The sequence below is a fragment of the Rosa chinensis genome, chromosome 1 (genome assembly GCF_002994745.2).
Source record: "Rosa chinensis cultivar Old Blush chromosome 1, RchiOBHm-V2, whole genome shotgun sequence".
In the NCBI taxonomy this organism is placed as follows: domain Eukaryota; kingdom Viridiplantae; phylum Streptophyta; class Magnoliopsida; order Rosales; family Rosaceae; genus Rosa; species Rosa chinensis.
The window spans coordinates 2,800,804-2,820,706 of NC_037088.1; the positions used below are offsets into that span (position 1 = coordinate 2,800,804).

Here is a 19,903-nt window from a genome sequence, read left to right on the forward strand (position 1 = left end):
AATAATAACATAAATTGCCACAAAGTGGGTTATAAGAACAACTCCAACAGGTTCCCCATATCTTGATTTTTCTTCATTTTGGGGAAAATTTTGACTGTTTTGCTCTAACAGATTCCTTATAATTATCCCTAAAATAGAGATAGTGATGAAGGAGAAAACAAAATTCCCTATATTTACAGCAATCTGTAAAATTTTAGGGAAGAATTATGGAATCTATAAAATAGACAATCTGTTAGAGTTGGAGCAGAAACTTTTTTGAAGATTTTAATTTTTGTTTCCCTATAATAGAGAAATTATAGAGAACCTATTGGAGATGCTCTATGTGACTTATTTAACATTATTCAATGGTCCGTAGATACAACACAAATCTTTACATTTTCATTTTGGTATATCACTTAGAACTTAACTAGTGTGGCATAAGCACTATAAAAAACAGACAATCAGAAAGTGCCACACAGATTTGTCATAACACAAATCAAGTGCCATTCAATTATTCAATAGATAGATATAGATATATATATATATATATATATATATATATATTCAATAGATATAACACAAATCATTAAATTTCCATGTTAATGTATCACTTAGAGCTGACTATGTATTAACTGATGTGACATAATTACTATAAAAACAAACAGACAAAAAAGTGCCACATAGAGCAAGTTATAAGTGATTCATCGACTGTCTATGAATTGTTCAATATAATACAAATTCTTAAATTTCATATTAGTGTCACTCAAAACTCACTCTGATGTATCGACCAATGTGACATAATCACTACAAAAGAGACGTTCAGAAACTTTTTATAAATGATGCTAGGGACGATCATCAATTAAAAAATGATCGAGAGTGAGGAAAACATGTTTTCATTTTTTATTTTTTATTTTTTCTTTTTTATATGAAAAAATAATAAAAAGACAACAGTGGCTTAAGAGAAGAATGGGCACAAAGACCGCGGCTTCGAGATTTGTTAGTACAATTTGATTTTCTTCTACATCAATAGGAAGCACTCAATTCCTTGAAAATTTAAAAAGAAAAAAATTGTTGAAGACAAAGTGACACCTCTGCAGAGAGTGATATAAGAGAAAAAGTTTTAGCTATCCCATAGGAAAATTCCAATCAACATACAATTCTAGACAGCCAAAATTAACCATCATGCTTATATCTTGCGTCGCAAACTCACAATCTCATAGTTTTGCTCACTCGTTTAGTTCTAAATATCTAAAGATAGATGCCAGGATTATTACAAGAGGACCAACTACAACACGAGCATCCTCAATATAAGAGCATGGTTTCATTTTCAAAAATAACCGTCAACGAAGATGAAAAATCGTCAAAGCCGGTATGCCTTTATATACAGTTCTCAACAAGTATGGTATTCTCATGCTATCCATATCCCATCCTTTATTCAAAATCATTGTCTATACCCAACCTGTAGAATATTGAAGCCACACATGCATGTATATAATTGTCAAATCCTCAACATAACTCATCCTTTCCATAATTACTATTTTTTTTTTTAATCTGGATTTCCATTATTACTATTATTCTTTGAATTATGTTGTCAAATATCAACCAAGCACGTCATGTCTTCTCCCGCAAACCCGGTCTCATTCTCCAGCAAGATATTCTGTGTCAAGCAACAATATGTCTTTAAATAAACAAATATATGTTATAATTGTTATAATGAAAAAAAAACACAGACAGCTTGCCACAAGAAGTACAGTTAAAAGGCCAAAATATTGGTCCCTTTAACTTTTTCTAAATTTACAACTGAATGACAAATTGTAAAAAGATTCTATCCAGTGACCTCAACTAGATAACGGATGAAAGCTGTATCCTATCCTAATCAGGCCAAAAGGTTATCATTGTAAGTACTTAAACAATAAGAACCTAACAAGAGCTGTTCATGTACTTAGCAGGCCATTCCATGTAAAAACCAAAAGGAGGAACCAATGACGTGTGAGTTAATGTGGACAAAAACAAAAGAAATTGGATAATTAAGGGAAAAGACAACATTGCAGACATTTAGTATATGAAAAAAGAATCCTATGTTGGAACCACACCTTATAGATATCTGGTGTACTCCACTAGCAGCAATTGAAAACCAGCATCAAAGCTGCACATATCTTCTTGCTACACACAACACTCCTGCATTCATAGGCAGAATTATTCCATTTTGCAACATAATTCATTACAGCAGAAGCCTTCAGAATAAATTTGCCAATATTTCTGTTATTCGACAATAAAAACCTTCAGACTAGAGGTCTGCCCTATATGCACTGTTACATTCGAGAACCATAAATCAAACCAGTTAGAAACTTACATTCGAATATCAGACGACTTTATTCACCTAATGCGCAAATCACTAAGAAAGTCTGACAGCCTGAAATTGCAAAAATTTAGTACGAAAAAGAAGGTACATAATGAAAAAAAATATGATTTAAGGGTACAGAGTAAAACCTAATATTTGCAGCTATCACCGTCTGACCATCTTCATTTCCCAGGTGACGCAGCACAACTTCCTCTAGACGTCCATCCCGGTATGCATGCTGCAATCAGATAACATTCACATTCAATACGCAATTATAGCAACAAGTTTGTGTGTTAACAACCAGCACAGAAGTACTGCACAACGAGACACAAGGATAACAATTTTTCATGTATAATAGAAGCACCAGTCAAACAGAGCTCAATAAATAAAACACCCAAATCAAACTCTGAGACGGAGATACCTCAAAACAGTTGGAATACATAACTATACAAGAAAAGAATGTCATAAATTCAACATCTACGGAAACCTGATACAAAGGCCAAACAAGAAATACAAGAAAAGATGGATGTGCAACATAGGACTTTCTCTCCTTTTGTTAAGGCTATGTACATTTGACAATCCATTTTCATAGACACGACAACATGGTGATTGGAAATCATACAACAGTTCTTTTCTCCATTTAATTTTGATTACATAGGATGTGGATTCAAGTTTTACATATGAACTTTTCAAGCTCTCTGCAATAAGGATTCAACCAAAAAACAAATGTTCTCCAGGATACTTAACATAAAAATTCCATCACAATACTGGAGATTTAGATAACACAACCCCAAAGCCCAGCAGAAATCTACATTTTATTCACAAATAGGAGTTGCAAAGATACAAACTACAATCAGAAAATCGCAACAACTCCAAAAGCCCAAAAGGAATTAAAGAAGATACAACTCGCGGGTTCTAGTAGAGAAGGGCTAATAATTCAGTTCATCATCACTCGAATCGCTTGGATAAAGACCGAGCTGCATCAATAATAACTGCACTTCCAAAGGGATATCCAAATCACCAGGAGTATAATCCTCCAATTCTTCCAAGTGCTCGAACATCTCATAAAGGGCATCCATTCGCACTGTATCAGATCGGCGCGGAGGTGGCCTTCTTGGAGGTGGCCTGTGAAATTTCCATACATAGGAGCCCGGCTTGACCGTATGCTGGAACACAACAAATATCCATTAAAGGTGTCCTCTCCGAGATGAAAGTAAAACGATAAACAAAAGGTACATGATTCTATGGCCAGCATTCAGAAGCTAGTCTGATGTGCTCCTATAATATAACCAAATGAAACTCAGAAGGCACTGCAGACTATAGTTCCAATGATCAACCAACTCAGGAACAGGTAGAGAGAGAGAGAGTCGACTTCCCCAACGTAGCATTATAAAAAAAAAGGAATTATTTTCACCATCTCAAATAAATATCCAACTAACATTCACTTCGGTATATCGCAGGCCTTAGCTTCCTCAATTATAACTAGCTACAGGCCAGAATGGTGACTATTCTATTCTACAGACCTTACCATGTTGGCTATCTTAAGGATTAAACACCTCTTCCTTAAAATAAAAATGTAAAGCCAGTACGTAAACTAGACCTTTTGAAAAAGGAAGTCAAACAACCAACAGAATTGAGACAACAAAATCATTTGCAGTCAAAAGAGAAATAAGATAGTTGTAAATTAAAAGTTCCAAACCCTCCAAGTTCTGATGTGACCATATTCACAAGAGAGACATGTTGAACCCAGCTCCAGAGAGATGGAAATTATCCAACTTAAGACCGGGCAAGTATCAAGACACAGCCCAAAAAGAAAGTTAACTAAAATAATGACGAACCTGTCGCCAGGGTCCTTTAAATGATTAAAGAGTCGGCACAAAAGAATAATGTGTTGTACTAGGGTAGACTATCTGACACTCTTTGTTATAATGGCAGGCAGCACTACAGGTCCGTGTGAGGCTTAAGGATACATTTCAAAAATGTATTCAACCACAACTTATACATAGATTTTTTATGTTTCCTACAGTACCAACAAGAAAGAAAGAGCAAGAGACGAAACCTTTAAGGTCTACAGAGACATGCTGGAAAAGACCAATCCAATCAGTCTATGTAGTAAATAGTAAATAAATATAGTTTTTCCTGCTCCAACTTGAGTATAAATAGAACAGAGCACATAACCCTAGACAACCATAGCATTCAGCATAAATGTAAAATAGGTATGTTCTATAATCAAAATGAATTTATGAAAGACTAAACAAATCTGATCAGTTGTGTACTAATTAACTGTAGACTACAAACAAAGTATATGTAGGTTTTCCTGATCCGAATAGAGCATAAGTAAACAGAGCCAAAACATTCAGCGTAAACATAAAACAAAGTATGTTATATACTTGTGATCAATGCCAAAACATTCAGCAAAAAAATAATTAATGCCACCCGACCCAACCACAAACAAGGCAATCCACTTGTGATCAATCAAACCATTGATTGAGGAGATAAAAGTAGAAACAAGTTTTGAAATATAAGAAACTCAATGAAGCCCTATATGCAAGCCAACAATTTGAAAGCCAAAAAAAATACAAAAACAAAAAGATTTTTAGCCAGCAAACATTATATGAAATAAAAAAAATAAAGTAAATGCATAGCTAATGGAAAAGATTAACCACATCAGCAAGTGTACAGACCATCACATACTTGTCAATCTCATCATGAGTCATGACACAGAAACTGGCTCTCAATGCAACAGAAAACAAACAAATATGAATGACAATGGCAGTAGCATATTTCCAGAAGCAACAAAAAATTACCTTATAAAAACAGCTTGTCCCAAATGGGCAGTTCCCATTTCCAAAATCAAAGTGCTTGCAATCAATCGAACTGCAAGATTAAAGAATTGCAGAACCATCAAGTGACCTGTAAGATTAGAATTGCAGAACCAGATGGAAATAAACAAATAAAAGTGACAGCTAGATAGAGAGAATAAGACACCAAAAATTTTCCACTCTCAACGCTTTTCCAATTTCATATTAAATTAATTTAAAACACGGCCGATTCCTATCCTAAAAGCTCAGTAATATTTTTTTATTAGAAGAATAAACTATAATACTTCTCTTCTAAACAAAATAGTGAACTGTATCAAAGATAAAAGTTGGTCACCGCTATCCAAATCCCAGTTTCAGGAAAAATAGCATAAAGACAACTAGATAGAAAATTTTACCTGAGGCGAGCCTTGTAGCTGTCAACAATTTCCTCTTTCTCTTCTTTTGTGTTATACCATATGACACTTGGAATCACAAAGTATGACAGCTTCCGACATATTGGGCAAGCTCTCAACGCACTATTCACATCCATACCAGAAGTTGGGGAGCTACTGCGCCAGTTTCGAATACAAGATATGCAAAAAGGGTGATCACATTCTGAGAGTATCCCAAACTTTCGTTCAGCAACTGTAGGCTTTGAAAGAACACGTTCCAGGCAAACACTGCATTCTATTTCTTGACTACGCTTTAATGCCTCAAGTTGCTTGTGCTTTTCCTCGCACGTCCTCATATGCTCCTCTCTTTCCACAGGTCTGTAAGGATGCAAACAATGTTTTCCACAACTGGGGCAAATATCTCCATGAATATGAGGACAATTTTCTCCACGAGGACAATTTCCAGCTGCAGCAAACGAACAGATAGCACGATCGGCTGGTCTAGCACTTCTAGTCTCCCCCACATCATCATCCTCATTGTGATCAAAATCACCATCATCCAGAGAATCACTCCATGCAGGTTTAGGGGGAGGTAAGAAAGGACTACTAAATGCAGAGAGCTCAGAAAGAGTGCCCGGGACTAAAGCAACTCCACTTGATGCAGTTCTTGAGGGATGAGCAAGAGCAGAATCAAAAGCCAGAGATTGATGAGAATTTGCTGATGAAGACGAACCAGATGACTGAGCCCGAGAACCTTTAACATGTTCATATCTGCATCGACTACCAAAGGCACAAGCTCCTTTCTGATAAAAGGTACATATCTGTTGTAATAAAAAGGAAGAAAATGTATAAGATACCAAAAAAACTGTCAAATCCTTATTTTATGGACATTTGGGAAGAAAAAAATAGTCCAATAAGTTGTTTACATTATTTGATGGATCCTTCCAATCATGTGAAAACTCGCAGTGCTCCCCTTTTAAACAGGCTCCATGGGCAAAGAACTTGCAAAGAACCCTGTAGATATCAGAAATTACATGCAAAAGTGTTAAAACAGCCTTCAGCAAAGAGCCAAAGACCAACCAAACTGAACAGAGGAAGCCGTTTGTAATACGCTTACTGTCAGTAAAGGAACTTCAGTGCCCATTAACAAAGGACTAGCCAATAATTCATAGTGGTTCAAATAGTCCGCCTTTTCGACAGATAAAAATATCACAAAATGCAATCCAAATACAAATGATAGCCGCATAGGTCGAAAATGAACCAACGGAATTTTGCAATCTCTCATTATCTTTCCTCTATCTAAAATTCAAAATCAAATTAACTCTCAACTCTCGGTTGTTTTGCACATAATGGATTTATGCAACCATTTCAAAGATGAAAAACTGCCCACAACAAATTCAAAAAACCAGTAAATATAGAAACACAAATCTTGCGGGGAAATTTAGACGATATTGATGCAGAAATTAATCAAATTTAAGGTCCCTAATAACATTTCAATTCTAATTTGCTGTCCATCATTCTCCTCCATTTTACAGGGGGAATCAATCTAAACAAACAAAAAAATCGAGCTTCCACATTCAAAATCGGACATCAAAGCGTTAGAAATTCAAATCCTTATACGATCAAAGATGAATTGCGAGAGAAAAATTTACCTTTTGGCCATGGCGATCAAGAAACCGAGAGATATAGCACCGCTATTTCGGAGAAAACAAGAGAAAAAAAAAACAAAAAAAAAAAAAAAAATTGGGAACCCCTAAGCTGTCTTGGCTCAGGGGAATGAGAAAGGAAGAGACGGAGCGAGGAATAAAGAGGCCTCAGGGGGCGCGTGAAACCCTAATAACTCATTGAATCCGAAGAAAACCGAAAAGGAAAAGCCAAGGGGAATGAAAAGTCTCGAAATTGGGAGTATCTAGGGTTTTTTTGGCGGTCGCTGTAGGAGACGAAACCGCCATCCGTTTTGGTTAGAATCACGGAAATGCCCCTATGGACAGAAGATGAAACGAGACGCGGACAAAACGGTGGGTTGTAAGGTGTATGTTGAGATTGTGGCGGAGTGCGGCTCTACATTAGTGGGATGCACCCACATTCTACAGCTTTAATTATATTATGGGCAAAATGCTGTTTAGTCTCTGTAATTATAGGACAAAATGCTGTTTATTCTACAGCTTCAAATCCTTGACGTTTCAATTTCACCTAAAAACTCTCTAAACTCTTAAATTTCACCCAATTGGTCCTTGCCGTCAACTTTCAATCAAAAACTCTGTCATTTTACTGACGTGACACTCCTTCTACAGTAAAATGATTATTTTACCCTCACTGACCAAAAAACAATTCTCTTTTTTTTTTGTTCTTTTTTTTTTACTCTCTTTTCTCTTTTTTTTTTTTTTAACTCTCTTTTCTCTATTTTTTTTAATTTGTTCTCTTTTCTTTCTTTTTTTTAACTCTTTTTTCTCAATTTTTTAATTTGTTCTTTTTTTTTACTCTCTTTTTTTTTTTATTGCCTACTCTCTTTTTTTTAACTCTCCTCTCTCTCTCTCTCTCTCTCTCTCTCTCTCTCTCTCTTAACTCTCTTTTCACTTTTTTTTTACCTCTCTTTTTTCTTTTTCTTTTTTTTTTTTTAACTCTTTTTTTTTTTTTACCTACTCTCTTTTCTTTTAACCTCTTCTTCTTCCCCTCTCTCGTCTCCATCCTCGTCTTCACTGCAAACCCAAGCTAAGAGTGCAGACTATTGTGATCTTCCCGCCACCATCTCGCAAGCCAAAACCTTGTCGGCCCACCACCGTTGGCATGCCCGCCGCTCCGAGCAAGTGCTGGCCATTCCACCATCCATCCATCATCTCCGTCATGCCAGCAAGCACCACCACCCTCCCAATCACCCTTTTTTGCAGTTGTTTTAATATTTTATTAATATCTTATGAGGTATGATGATATAAATTTAATATTACTATAAAATTTTTAAAACATTTGAAATTAATAAACGGGTCGGATTAGCGGATCAGGTATCCGTTAATCCGGAGGATACGGATTTAGATCGAGCTATCAATGATCCACCGGGTTAACCAAGCGGGTTTGGATCGAATTTTTTTAAAAAGTAAAATGATTTGGATTTGGGTCGATCCGATCCAAATCCGGTCCATTGACAGGTCTACCGAAGAGGAGAGAGGTGGAAGAGGAAGAAGAGGTAAAAAGGAAAAGAGAAAGAAATATAATATAAAAAAAAAAACAAATTAAAAAATTGAGAAAAATGAGTTAAAAAAAAATAAAAAAAGAGTTTAAAAAAAGAGAGAACAAATTTAAAAATATAGAGAAAAGAGAGTTTAAAAAAAAAAAAAGAGAAAAGAGAGTAAAAAGAAAAGAAAAGAGAGTAAAAAAAGAACCAAAAAAAAAATGGTCAGTGAGGGTAAAATAGTCATTTTATTGTAGAAGGAGTGTCACGTCAGCAAGATGACGGAGTTTTTGACAGAAAGTTGACGGCAATGACCAATTGGGTGAAATTTAAGAGTTTAGGGAGTTTTTAGGTGAAATTAAAACGTCAGGGATTGAAACGTTGAGACCCTATAACTATAGGGACTAAACAGTATTTTGCCCATTATTTTTCTTTTGGTCCAAGACAGCTTTTATTATTCATTTCAAAAACAAAAAAAAAACAGCTTTAATTATCTGTGTCATCAAATCTTATGCTTAGTTGTATTTTTTTTTTTTACAACAAGTTCTTTTTTTGTTTAAAGAGGAGGTGTCAAATTAAAAAATGAAAGTATGCAATAATATACCATGACTAGAGGTGGCAAACGGGCCGCTAAGCACGAGCACGGCACGGGCCCGGCACGGCCCAAGCCCGTTAGTGGCCCGACACGACCCGAGCACGTTAGAATAACGGGTCGGGCTGGGCCTAAGAATATTGGCCCATTGGCCCGCCCCGGCCCGAGCCCGTAATGGGCCCGGCACGGCCCGAGCACGACATATTGTGGGCCGGCCCGTTACAAACACAAAATTTCATTTTTAAAAAAAAAATTATTAAAAAACTACAATGATGAGATTTGAATATGAGACATTTTTATTTAAAATCTCATGACAATTCCACCAATGTTTTCTTTTATATTGTCAAAATAATGAAACAAAACATTATATCATTGTTTTGACATAAGTATTTTTCCTAAATATTAAATATATGTTTATTAATAAAGACTAATCTCATAATAATACAACTATAGAATGAAGGAAAGAATAATAGATACTAAATCTTCATTATATTAATAAAGATTAATCTCACAATAATATACTAAAAACAATATATTTTGAGTTTTTTTTTTCCTTTCTTTCTTATAGTGGAATATAAAAAATTATTAGAAATCTAATTTTAAAAAGCTAAGATTAAGAAAAACGTTGTAGAACTTAATTTATTTTAATTTTCTAAATAGTTAAATAAAATTAATTTTTATTTGTTCAAATTAAGATTTTAAAATCGTGTTTTATAGTGGGTAGGCACGAGCACGGCCCGTTATTGACCCGGCACGAACATGGCCCGACATGATATGGGCTCGGGCCATGGGCCGGGCCGGGCTTAATGTTTAAGTAAATGGGCCGGCACGAGCCCGGCACGATAATAAATGGGCCGGCCCAAGCACGGCACGAAGCACGACTAGGCCTGCTTAAAATGGGGCCCGGCCCGGCCCGTTTGCCACCTCTAACCATCACTCAATCCGTGAGGGTTACGTCTATAACGAGTCATGTTAGGCCATCCTAAAGCAACTTAAGGTTTAAAAGTTAAAACTAAAGTGTGTCATAACTTATTCATGGAAACCCATGACCGCCCTACGCAAAAGAGACTTCCCAGATTAATGCTATTATAAACTATTGTCGTATCATCTACAACTTTCGCATCAACCATTTTCATAACGGATTTTGCCTCATCGATTAAGGTAAACCTTCTCTCCCTTGCATTCTTAGGACCCACCATTGTTGACGTAAACTCCAACTTTCGAGGATTAATAACCTCCATCTTCGGCTTGTTCCAAGCCCCAAGGTCGTCTCACCTTCCTTTTCTTTGGCGAAGACACAATCAACATCCCAACCTGTTGAGGGAGCTCCAGTGCTTATTCAAAGTCCACAAAAATGAAAACTATCTTAGGCGGAGCGAGGCACCACAGACTTGGAACTCTTGTTATAGGTTACCAGAGCCATTGAGGTAGAACGCTTCGCCCTTGATACCGCCATAGTCTCCACAACAACATGATGAGTAGGAGGAAACACAACCTTAGGCATTGCTGGAACCCTAAAACGATTCAATTGAGCAACCAAATCTTGTGCAGAAATGTTAGGGAACGAGAACATAAAACATGAAGGTGTAGCCAGAAAATGATTCAAACTCCAAACCTAAGAAGCCAATTGTTGCAACTTGGCCGAAACCGACATCGAAGCTTGGTATTTGAAACTTTCAAAACAAGAGTCATGAGAGTTGATGTATTTACTGTGGGGTATCTGGAAGGAGAGGAACAACAAGGAATGGGAGCATAAAAGTACTCTAGCTTGTGATGTTTTATTCAGGTCAGTTTCTAGACTTTATGATTATTGTTTTCACAACTGTAAATTGATTACTCCTGCACCTCAGGGTATAAGGGAGGAGAAGTGGATACACGCTCTGATTGGTATTCTTAAAGTCAATGTTTATGGCTCATTTGATCACAACACGAAGAGGTGTGGAATAAATTTTGTAATACAAGACTCAAACGGTATTATGATTGCAGGAGGAGGCACCCCTTTAAGCGATCTACTATCTCCATAACATACGGAGACTCTTGCTTGCAAGGCAGCTCTCACGTACGTGCTGGAACATGCTTGACAATTTGTTATTATGGAGACAGACTCCATCTTAGTGCAGCACCAATTGACAAGACCTGTATGATCAAATGTCTCATTGTTGGGGCGTATTTACGATGATTTAGTTGAGATGCTAGCTACACGATCAGCTATAGAAATAGTTCATACTAGGAGAAATGCCAATAAGGTTGCTCATGTGTTAGCAATTCAGGCTAGGTCTTTCATTAAGACTGCTTCTACTTTTCACCACTTCATTTTTTGTTAGCTACAATTGCAGCTGAACTTGTACTATGTAATCCTTCTAAATTTCAATAAAGGCAAACCATTTTATCAATACAAAGTTTTAATTTGATTTACAATGTTAGGTGAGATGTGACTACTATTATAATTTTAATCATTGACGCAATAAAAAAAAATATATAAATATATATAATATATCACCAATTAACTTCCACATCAGATAAGGAAAATCTTAAATTAGGATAAACAAAGAAAAGAACGAGCCACACCTCTGCATCCAATCCCACAATCCCCACAATGGCTACCATGTTCTCCATCACCAACACCAACACCCCAAACACCACCATCCCATCTCCCAAACCACCTCAAACTCCACCACTGTCCAGAACCCACCTCCCCATTCCACCCTCCAAGCCACTCCTAACTACCTTAACCACCACCGCTGCAACTGCCGCCATCCTAACTACCACTCCACCCTAATTAGCAGACTCCCCAACTTACCAAATTTACTACGGCACCACCGCCAGCGCTGCTAACTATGGCGGATACAGTGGCAACTCCCACAAGAAGACTTCGGCCGAGTATGTCTATGACGTCTCAGACAGTTGGAAAGAGCGTTTAGTATCAAAAGTCGAAAAAGGCAAGTAGACTGACTATGTTATGTTATCAATATGTAAATATAAACGAAGTGTAACATTGAAACAGGTACAAATGGAACTGACAGTGAATTCTACAATCCGAAGAAGAAGACGGAGAAAGAGTACCTGTCTTACCTCGGTGGGTTTTGGCAGCTAGCTACGAAGGACGTGGTGCTGAACAATCTAGCTCTGTCAGACATGAACTTGCAGGACTTGATAGCTAGTGTTGATGTCGTTACGTTGGAGGAGAAGAAAGACGAGAAGGGACAGGTTTACTATGTGTATGAGATCAATGAGGTTGCAGCACATAGTTTGATTTCAATGACTTGTGCTAACAACAAGCTTTATGCTCATTTTGTCAATGCGCCTACCCCCGAGTGGAACCTCGACAATGATATGTTGAAGCATGTTCATTAGTCTTTCAAAACTATTGGATCCTTTTGATTAGTTTTGCCTATATTATGTGATACTCCAGAAATTTGTTATTATTTTCCGAGGATTGTTAGGAATTAATTCAGTAGTTGTTGGTACGAGTACGTGGTTCGAGAATGAAGTGGAATTATTTTCGGACGAATAATTATTCAGGAAGTGTCATTTTAAGGGGCGCGAAGGTTGACTTTATTATCCATTGATTTTCTCCTAAAACTTCCTTCACGAAAGTCATAGAGCGCGTCGATACGAATTCGTGGACATGTGGAACGCGTAAATCGGAGTTCGTACGAGAAAGTTATGGTCAGCGGAAGTTATTTCCATTTTCAGAAATTTAGGGTATAAATAGGAAGTTTCCGGAAATATCTTCACAATTTTCGAAAGTTTCCTTTTTGGTCAGATTTCCAGGAAATTCTAGAAACCCATTCTCTCTCTCTTTTCCTGCTGATGTGACCCGTATCCGGAAACCTGACTCTACTTTTCCGGTGACAACGCTTGCCCAAATTGATTCAGACTAGCCTTGCCTTCTTCCCTGTGGTGGCAGCTTGCTCTAATTCTCGTCCACGACGGCATATAGAAGCGGCGAAGCTAGGATAAATCGGAACCAACCGGAAATCCCAACTCCAGCGATGGCAGGGCTTCAAACTAGTCATGTTCTTCTCGTAGGAGCTTCCTCCATCGACCCTTGGTGGTGGTTTTGGACGATTCACACTGGAGCAAAGTCAACTCACGGTGAACAGTGTGTTTAAGCTTGTGGCGGCGATGTAGGCCGAGTTGGCTTGAACCCCAGGTATTAAAATTGCTCTACTTGGTATTCTTGACATTTTGGACGGTTGGATTGTTGTGGTGTTGAGTTTGGCCGATGGCGGTGTGCCAACGCCTGTGGTAACATTTGGCTGCGATTTTCGGCCATGTCAAGGACATATTTTTGTTTTATTTATCATCTACTCGTCGATATGAGCATTTTGATATATAATACGTAATTTTTTGAGATCGTATGATTTTGTTAGAGTTTTTACCTTTTTTTATCCGTGAGGATCCGACTGTGCAATCAACTTATAGATTTGACGTATCGATCGTAGAAGTATTTTGGAGACTTTGGGTGGTCTCGGATGAAGTTCCGCCTCGATTGGCGTTACTTTCAGGGTTTTAGTTCAATCAGGGTTTTTGAACTTTAATCGCTTATGATTCGTGTACTAAGTGGAGACCGTATGTGATTAGGTACTTGACAGAGTTGTGTTGAGCGGATTGGGACAATTGTGCCTATCTTGGTTAGCATGTGAAGACGCAGTGGAATTCAGAGGTGAGTAAATCTCATAATATTCGTTATGAGCATAGTTACCATTGTCTTGAAGTTATTAGTTAACTGTGATTATAGTTGGTGTTAGTGACATTCCTGAGTGGATGATTACGTAAATATATATATATATATATATATTTACGTGAAATATATATGTATTGGTGGTTTCGTTGTGATGCAAACAATATTTTGAAAGGGGTTCATTATTGTTTGAGAATGGTGAAATTGTGTATTGAGTAGTGATTGTAAAATTTCATTTGTTGAGATACCATGGGTCTAATGTGACAATCTTAATTTGGTGATTTACGATATGGTAAAGCTTGTGTGAGAATATCTGTGTAATGAGAGGTGAAATCAGTTTGATGATTGTCATGTAAAGCTTGTGTATGAATATCTGTGTAATGAATCGATGACATCAGTGTAATGATCTTTGTAATGATTGTTGTGTAAAGCATGTGAGAATATCTATGTGATGACTAGTGAAATCTATGTGATGATCAGTAGGATGATTGCTATCTGTGTGATGACCAGTGAAATATGTATGATGACTGCTCTATAGAGGAGTTGAATTGTTATTAAGTTAACAATGATCGAGAGGATTGCTAGCTGTGATGGTCGGAGCTACCTACAGATGTCAGAGCATAGGGTTGTGATGATTACTATGACTTGAATTTTTTGTTTTAATGTAACCTCCTGAACAAAAACTATAGCATGGGTTACTATGAATTGTTTTACTTTTGTTTGATTTGTGATTACCTTGCTTTCTTCTTGGTTTTACTGTTGTGGTTTTAAGTGTTTTGAAGGGCTATAGTGGTGAGGATTATTCCCTGTGAGGAGGATAGGAAGGCGGTTTCATTGATTTTCACATTTGATGTCACGTTGATGACAAAGGCTTCCAGTGGGAAAGAAAGGAGTGTGATTTTGTGATTTGCCGTTGTGTGTTTAAATGATTGTCAAACATTTCTCGATGAGGTTTTGTTTGACTGAAATTTGTGTAATTGGATGCTAGGTTGAGAATCTGAGCATTTAATTTTAGTCATGAGTTGATTTACGTAAGCATGATATGGAACGGATGGTTGTGGTTGTGAGTTATGCTTATCGTTGATTAGGTTGAGGTGACTTAAGAATGTGTTTCTACTTTGTGGTTTTGAGTTTACTCATACAAGCTTCATAAGCTTACCAGGTTTGTTGTGTGGCAACCCGGTGCACTATTCGATGGAGTATGAGTTAATCCTACAGGTCAGGGAAATTGTGGCTGAAGCTGAGACCTTGTAGCAGCTGATTGGGTAGGAAGCTAATTTTGTGGCATTACTGTTGTTAAGACTTCCGCTATGTAGTAAGCTCTAAGGAGTAGTTACTTATTATTTTGTTGACGCAATTTAATTTGTAATTTTGTAAACTTTGTGTGATGTAATATGTGACTCTAAAGAACGAGTCTGTATTTACATTGAGGGTTCAGAACATCGTTGGTTGCCCTTGTTTAAAAAAAAAAAAACTGTCTTAGCTGTTTAGTTTGATGTCTGAACCATCAAGCCTGGAGTTTATGGGTTGATTGAAATTGTATTATTATTTGTGTTTGAAATTAGAGGCGTGACATATTATGATATCATCATGTGTTTTGATATGGAGGGATTATTGATACTTGAATAACAATTGGGTTCCATTGTGTGCATTTGAAATATATAATATATAGATATAAAGTATGCATTTTTGTTGCTCATTCTTTCAATTTCATTTCCCAGAGCTTTCATGAATTTAGAAGCCAGAGTTCTAGCTCTAGTAGAATTAGGGAAAAGAAGTTTGAAGAGCACGTTTCAGGCTTTATGTTAGTAGTAGGTGGATGAGTGATCACTGGTGAATCATCAGGGATTCAGGGATATATACCTCTGTTTGTACAAAATTTTAGTTAGTCAATGATGAGTTTTAGTAATAGGTGGATGAGTGGTTAATCTCTGGTGAATCATCAGGGATTCAGGGAAATATATATCAGGTGGACCTCTATTTGTACGAAGTTTTAGTTAGTCAATGATGAGTTTTGAATAGAAGCCCGAGCCTTAGGCCTGTACGAAAAACATTCAACCAAGCACCTTTAAATACTCATGCGCTAGTCCAGTAACATGTTCGAAAAGTTTATCTTTTGGACATGGAAAGGATTAAGTAAATTTGTAGTTTTCAGATCTGCAAATGGCGTTTAGTTCGTAGCTCGATGTGCAGTTTAAGGATACCGAGTTTTTACGAAATAAAGGGTGAATAGAGGGGAGCTACTGCATTAGCTCCTTGTCGAAAAATCCCAACTTCTTTTGAATTTGCAGGAAAAGTTGTGTTGAAACAGAACAGGCAGACCCAAAATAACTTGGCATAAAAAGCTCTCAATTTGTCATTTACAATGTGGAATACATTCAAAGTTCATACAGTCTTAGGTATAGCTGGTATTAGAGCGGGGTGACTCCGATTGTCGAAATTTGAAAGGATATACTATATATTTATATATATATATATATATATATATATATATATATAATCTTACACGACAAAGGCACCATGGACATACTCTATATCATATTGCTCAGTGAAAAGGGTGGATGATGTCATTAATTTAAGGCCACTGCTAGATTGCTAATATAGAGTGAAGCCATCATCATAGGAAACATGCCATCCTCTTTGACAGGGTGTGGCATCCTGATCATACTCTTGACAACAGCTCCATCTTTTCTTCCAATTCCCACTTCCAGTGTTTGGTCTCTTGTTCTTCTCATTCCATCTATACACAATTACTCCAGACCTGTCACTCCACTCTCCATCAATTCCTTGGTGTGGTGGAGCCAATGCAAATAGTCCCTTCTCTCCTACATAAACAAATCAATCCAAGGAAGCACATTTATCCATTCATTCACTTGGAACAATCTAATCTCGTCTAATCTCTATCTCGATTTTAAGGAAGAAAAAAAATTGAGCCTAGCAAAAAGCCAAAAACATTTCTAACATGATCTGAACTCGTGGGAAAAGAGGAATTGTTGTGATATGTAATATACCAGTACTGTGGCCATGGAAGGAGCAAGCAGTAGGGGAGTTATCCTCGTCTGTGTAGAGGTTGTTGCACCTCAAGCATCGCTTCTCCGTTCCGATTTGGGATGTGTAAGTTTTGCTATCACTACTAATGTTGGAGCACGATTTGACGATCTTTGAACCGTTTGATGGCCTGCAACCAAAGGTTGGAGAAATAGCCAAAGCCATAGCCATAGCCGTCAGCCCGTCATACGAGCCGCTCGATCCTCGAGATTGCCGCTGCTGCTGTGTGGTAGGGAGAGAGATATTTTGGGGTGGTTTGCAAAGGTGGGGTCGTGGGGAGTTCATTAAAGAAGGTCAAGACCATTTAGATTTTTTTTTTTTCCCAAATCAAATTTTTTTTTTATAAGGAAAGAAAATTACAGCGAAGAATCTCTAAAACAATCTAAACCATGAAAGTCAAAAGAGTTTTTCTATTGGAACCTCCAAATTTACTCACTTGACCTCTATACTTTTTATAACAAATTACTAATAGCTACAATCTCATCCCATTTATTACCAATAGCAGGCCTGTTTTTTGCCAATTCCCTTGCGGTACTGTAGCTGAACCTTGGGCAAGGTCCAAGCCCATGCGGCCATTTTCATGCCATTTTTTTAATTGTTCTGTTAATGAGAAAATTACCAAAGTAACCTCAACTGACTTCTAAATAGATAGAAGGCTTCAGACCACAAGGTTATCGTGATTTTCAAAACTGGTTCAACCTCTGTGTCATTGAAGCCGCAAGAGCACATCGGAGCTTTGATTCTAGTGGAGGTCTGACCCTCAGTAGCATACTGACCCCTAGTAGTATACTGACCCCCAGTAGGCTTGTGAACTAAACGGAAAAAAAAAATGAATAACTGATGTCATTGCAGATTAAAAGAGAAAATCCAATTACATGCATTGCTCTCTAATTGCATAAACCAAAGCTAAGCATAAACCGAATCATATATTCCACAGATATCAAATAACACCAAAACAATCGAAATTAACAACAAACTCAATGGGCACATCCTAGGCTAAACAATCGCATTCGAAATACATTCAACTAATTCAACCACAAAATCACTTCAAATACTCACCACTTCCTGCTCTCAAACCACAAATACCAAATACTCACCAAGCCTTAAAATTGAAGCAAAGGTCTTCTTCGCCTCATCAACAAAAGAACAGCAGCATCAAAAAAGGAATAATCGTTTGTAAAAACCCAGAACTCGTCCAACTGATTCAGGAGGAGGAGATGTAGAGGTGGGAAGTGTCCGTGTGTGGAAGAGAGAGATGGAGAAGAAGGCTGTGGTGCTCTGATTATGTTAAGACGAAAAAATACCTTTGATTTGTACTGGCCCCAATAGTCTTGTCCTCGGAGTCGGCGGAGCAAGCGACGGCCTCAAGTTCTTCCTCGTCCTCTTCGTCTTCGATCGGCTCCTCCTCCTCGGAATTGGATAGGGCCTCGTTGGAAGAGACCTGGGGTTTCGTTTTGGTGGTCAGTATATTACTAAGCCTCAGCAGTTCCTCTTCGTAGCTAGCTTCGCCGCCTGGATTCTCCAGAAGATTTTGATTTTGGGACGGTTTCAATTTTGGATCTGATTGATTTTGGGAGAAATGGTTTGTTAGAGTCTGAGTGGCATGTTTCCTAATTTTATCAATCTTGGAGTGTTTTTCTTTACTATGGGCTAACAAGCTGCTACAGTTGTTGGTCGCACGGGCCATTAATTTTGGAGTCTGCTATTGGTAAATAATAGTGTCATTTTGTAGTTATTGGTAAAAAGCTCTACTTTTTACACCTCCTATCAAATTTTTAAATACTAAATTTACTCATTAAACCTCACTAAAGTTCCTCAAATAACCTCACTCATATAATTTACAAACAAACTAAGATCTTTATAATAAAAAAACCTAGTCATTTCAATGATTTAATTACTCTATAAATCTTAATTACATCTCCATTGCTTAATCAGACAACATAAATCTCTTATCCAATAAAAAAAAATCAAACACAAGGTATTGAGTTTTAAAAATTAATAAAAATAAAATAACATGAACTATTATGTGATTTTTTTTATTTACTTTTTCTTTTTTAGCTGTGCAAAAAAAAAAACAGATTAATCATTTTTACTTAATGTTTCTCTATTTTCTGTACCTCATGATTAATTATTTAAATATTTTATTTATTTATTTATTTTTATTTGCTAGCTCTATTTTTTTTCTTCTTTTTGAAAATATAATGGATAGATTTAGATCGGGAGGTTCTATTCATACCTCCAAAATTTGTATTTGGACCTCTTCATTTTTTTCAAGTGATAGTTGACTTTGTCAACTCATGTTAAATTACCAATAAAGACACAAAAGAGGAGAAAGAAAGAAAAAAATTCTTCTTACCTCTACAAACAACAGTAGTCTTCAACTTAAAGAAATTATGTGGTTTTTGTTTCGTTTGTTAACATTTCTTGATTTTGGGGAGAAAATCAACTTTCCCCTCGTCTTCTTCTTGCTTTGATTTTTGTTTTTTTTTGTAACGTCAATAAAAGAATGAAAATCTAGAAATGATCCCACATAGGAAAGCTGACTGAGAATATAATTTTGATGAATATTGGGTTTCAAAGAGTTCCATAACCCTCCTACCAACTAATTTAAATGGCAAAACCCCATAAACCTTTTTTTGTTGCAAATAGCTTTGAGCTATCAAATCTCATGGGTTTGTTTTTGTTTCTCGGAAATCTATGATCCAAATGATCCTGCTAACTATGGAGTCATTCAGGAACAACTGAAGCCCTCATTTGATCTTCTAGAAGATGCTGGAATTGAAAAAGAAAAAAAAAATCATCCGAGTTGTTGATGATGATGATGATCAAGAAGAATTCAATGACATGAAGGAAAAAGATGATAAGCTGTTAGAAAAGCCAAATGCTATTGACAAGAA

General features: G+C 36.8%; 2 protein-coding genes and 1 long non-coding RNA gene across 4 annotated transcripts; 1 reads left to right on the top strand and 2 right to left on the bottom strand.

Moving 5' to 3' along the window:
* Window positions 1-1,281: 1,281 nt before the first annotated feature.
* On the bottom strand, window positions 1,282-7,506 carry LOC112192903 (putative RING-type E3 ubiquitin transferase C3H69). Of its 2 annotated transcripts, XM_024332830.2 has the most exons (8): window positions 7,166-7,506; window positions 6,440-6,527; window positions 5,538-6,334; window positions 5,128-5,197; window positions 2,470-2,558; window positions 2,333-2,392; window positions 2,073-2,157; window positions 1,282-1,636 (listed from the first exon to the last, which is right to left on the bottom strand). In XM_024332830.2, exons 1-6 carry the CDS (start codon window positions 7,174-7,176, stop codon window positions 2,356-2,358), a joined length of 1,092 nt encoding a protein of 363 aa, XP_024188598.1. In that variant the 5' UTR covers window positions 7,177-7,506; the 3' UTR covers window positions 1,282-1,636; window positions 2,073-2,157; window positions 2,333-2,355. The 2 variants fall into 2 exon arrangements, with proteins under 2 accessions (XP_024188598.1, XP_024188591.1); XM_024332823.2 differs by lacking the exons at window positions 1,282-1,636; window positions 2,073-2,157; window positions 2,333-2,392; window positions 2,470-2,558 and adding an exon at window positions 2,924-3,486.
* A 5,787-nt stretch (window positions 7,507-13,293) lies between these two features.
* Window positions 13,294-15,485, top strand: LOC121050982. The gene is made up of 3 exons (XR_005804627.1): window positions 13,294-13,427; window positions 13,859-13,940; window positions 15,121-15,485. It is a non-coding gene; the product is annotated as an uncharacterized LOC121050982 (long non-coding RNA).
* Window positions 15,486-16,278: 793 nt separating this feature from the next.
* LOC112181682 lies at window positions 16,279-17,276 on the bottom strand. Its single transcript, XM_024320068.2, has 2 exons — window positions 16,970-17,276; window positions 16,279-16,783 (listed from the first exon to the last, which is right to left on the bottom strand). The coding sequence occupies exons 1-2, from the start codon at window positions 17,175-17,177 to the stop codon at window positions 16,554-16,556; spliced, it is 438 nt and encodes a 145-aa protein (XP_024175836.1). The 5' UTR covers window positions 17,178-17,276; the 3' UTR covers window positions 16,279-16,553.
* Window positions 17,277-19,903: the final 2,627 nt, after the last annotated feature.

Bases quoted from the DNA above. Each gene is read 5' to 3' on its own strand.
- LOC112192903 (XM_024332823.2), bottom strand. The intron at 5,198-5,537 runs GTAAAATTTTCT...TTAATCTTGCAG, and splicing joins AGCTACAAGGCTCGCCTCAG to TTCGATTGATTGCAAGCACT. The intron at 3,487-5,127 runs GTAATTTTTTGT...GTTGTGTTCCAG, and splicing joins GGACAAGCTGTTTTTATAAG to CATACGGTCAAGCCGGGCTC.
- LOC112181682 (XM_024320068.2), bottom strand. From the start codon at position 17,177: ATGGCTATGGCTTTGGCTATTTCTCCAACCTTTGGTTGCAGGCCATCA. The intron at 16,784-16,969 runs GTATATTACATA...TTGTTTATGTAG, and splicing joins CTTCCATGGCCACAGTACTG to GAGAGAAGGGACTATTTGCA.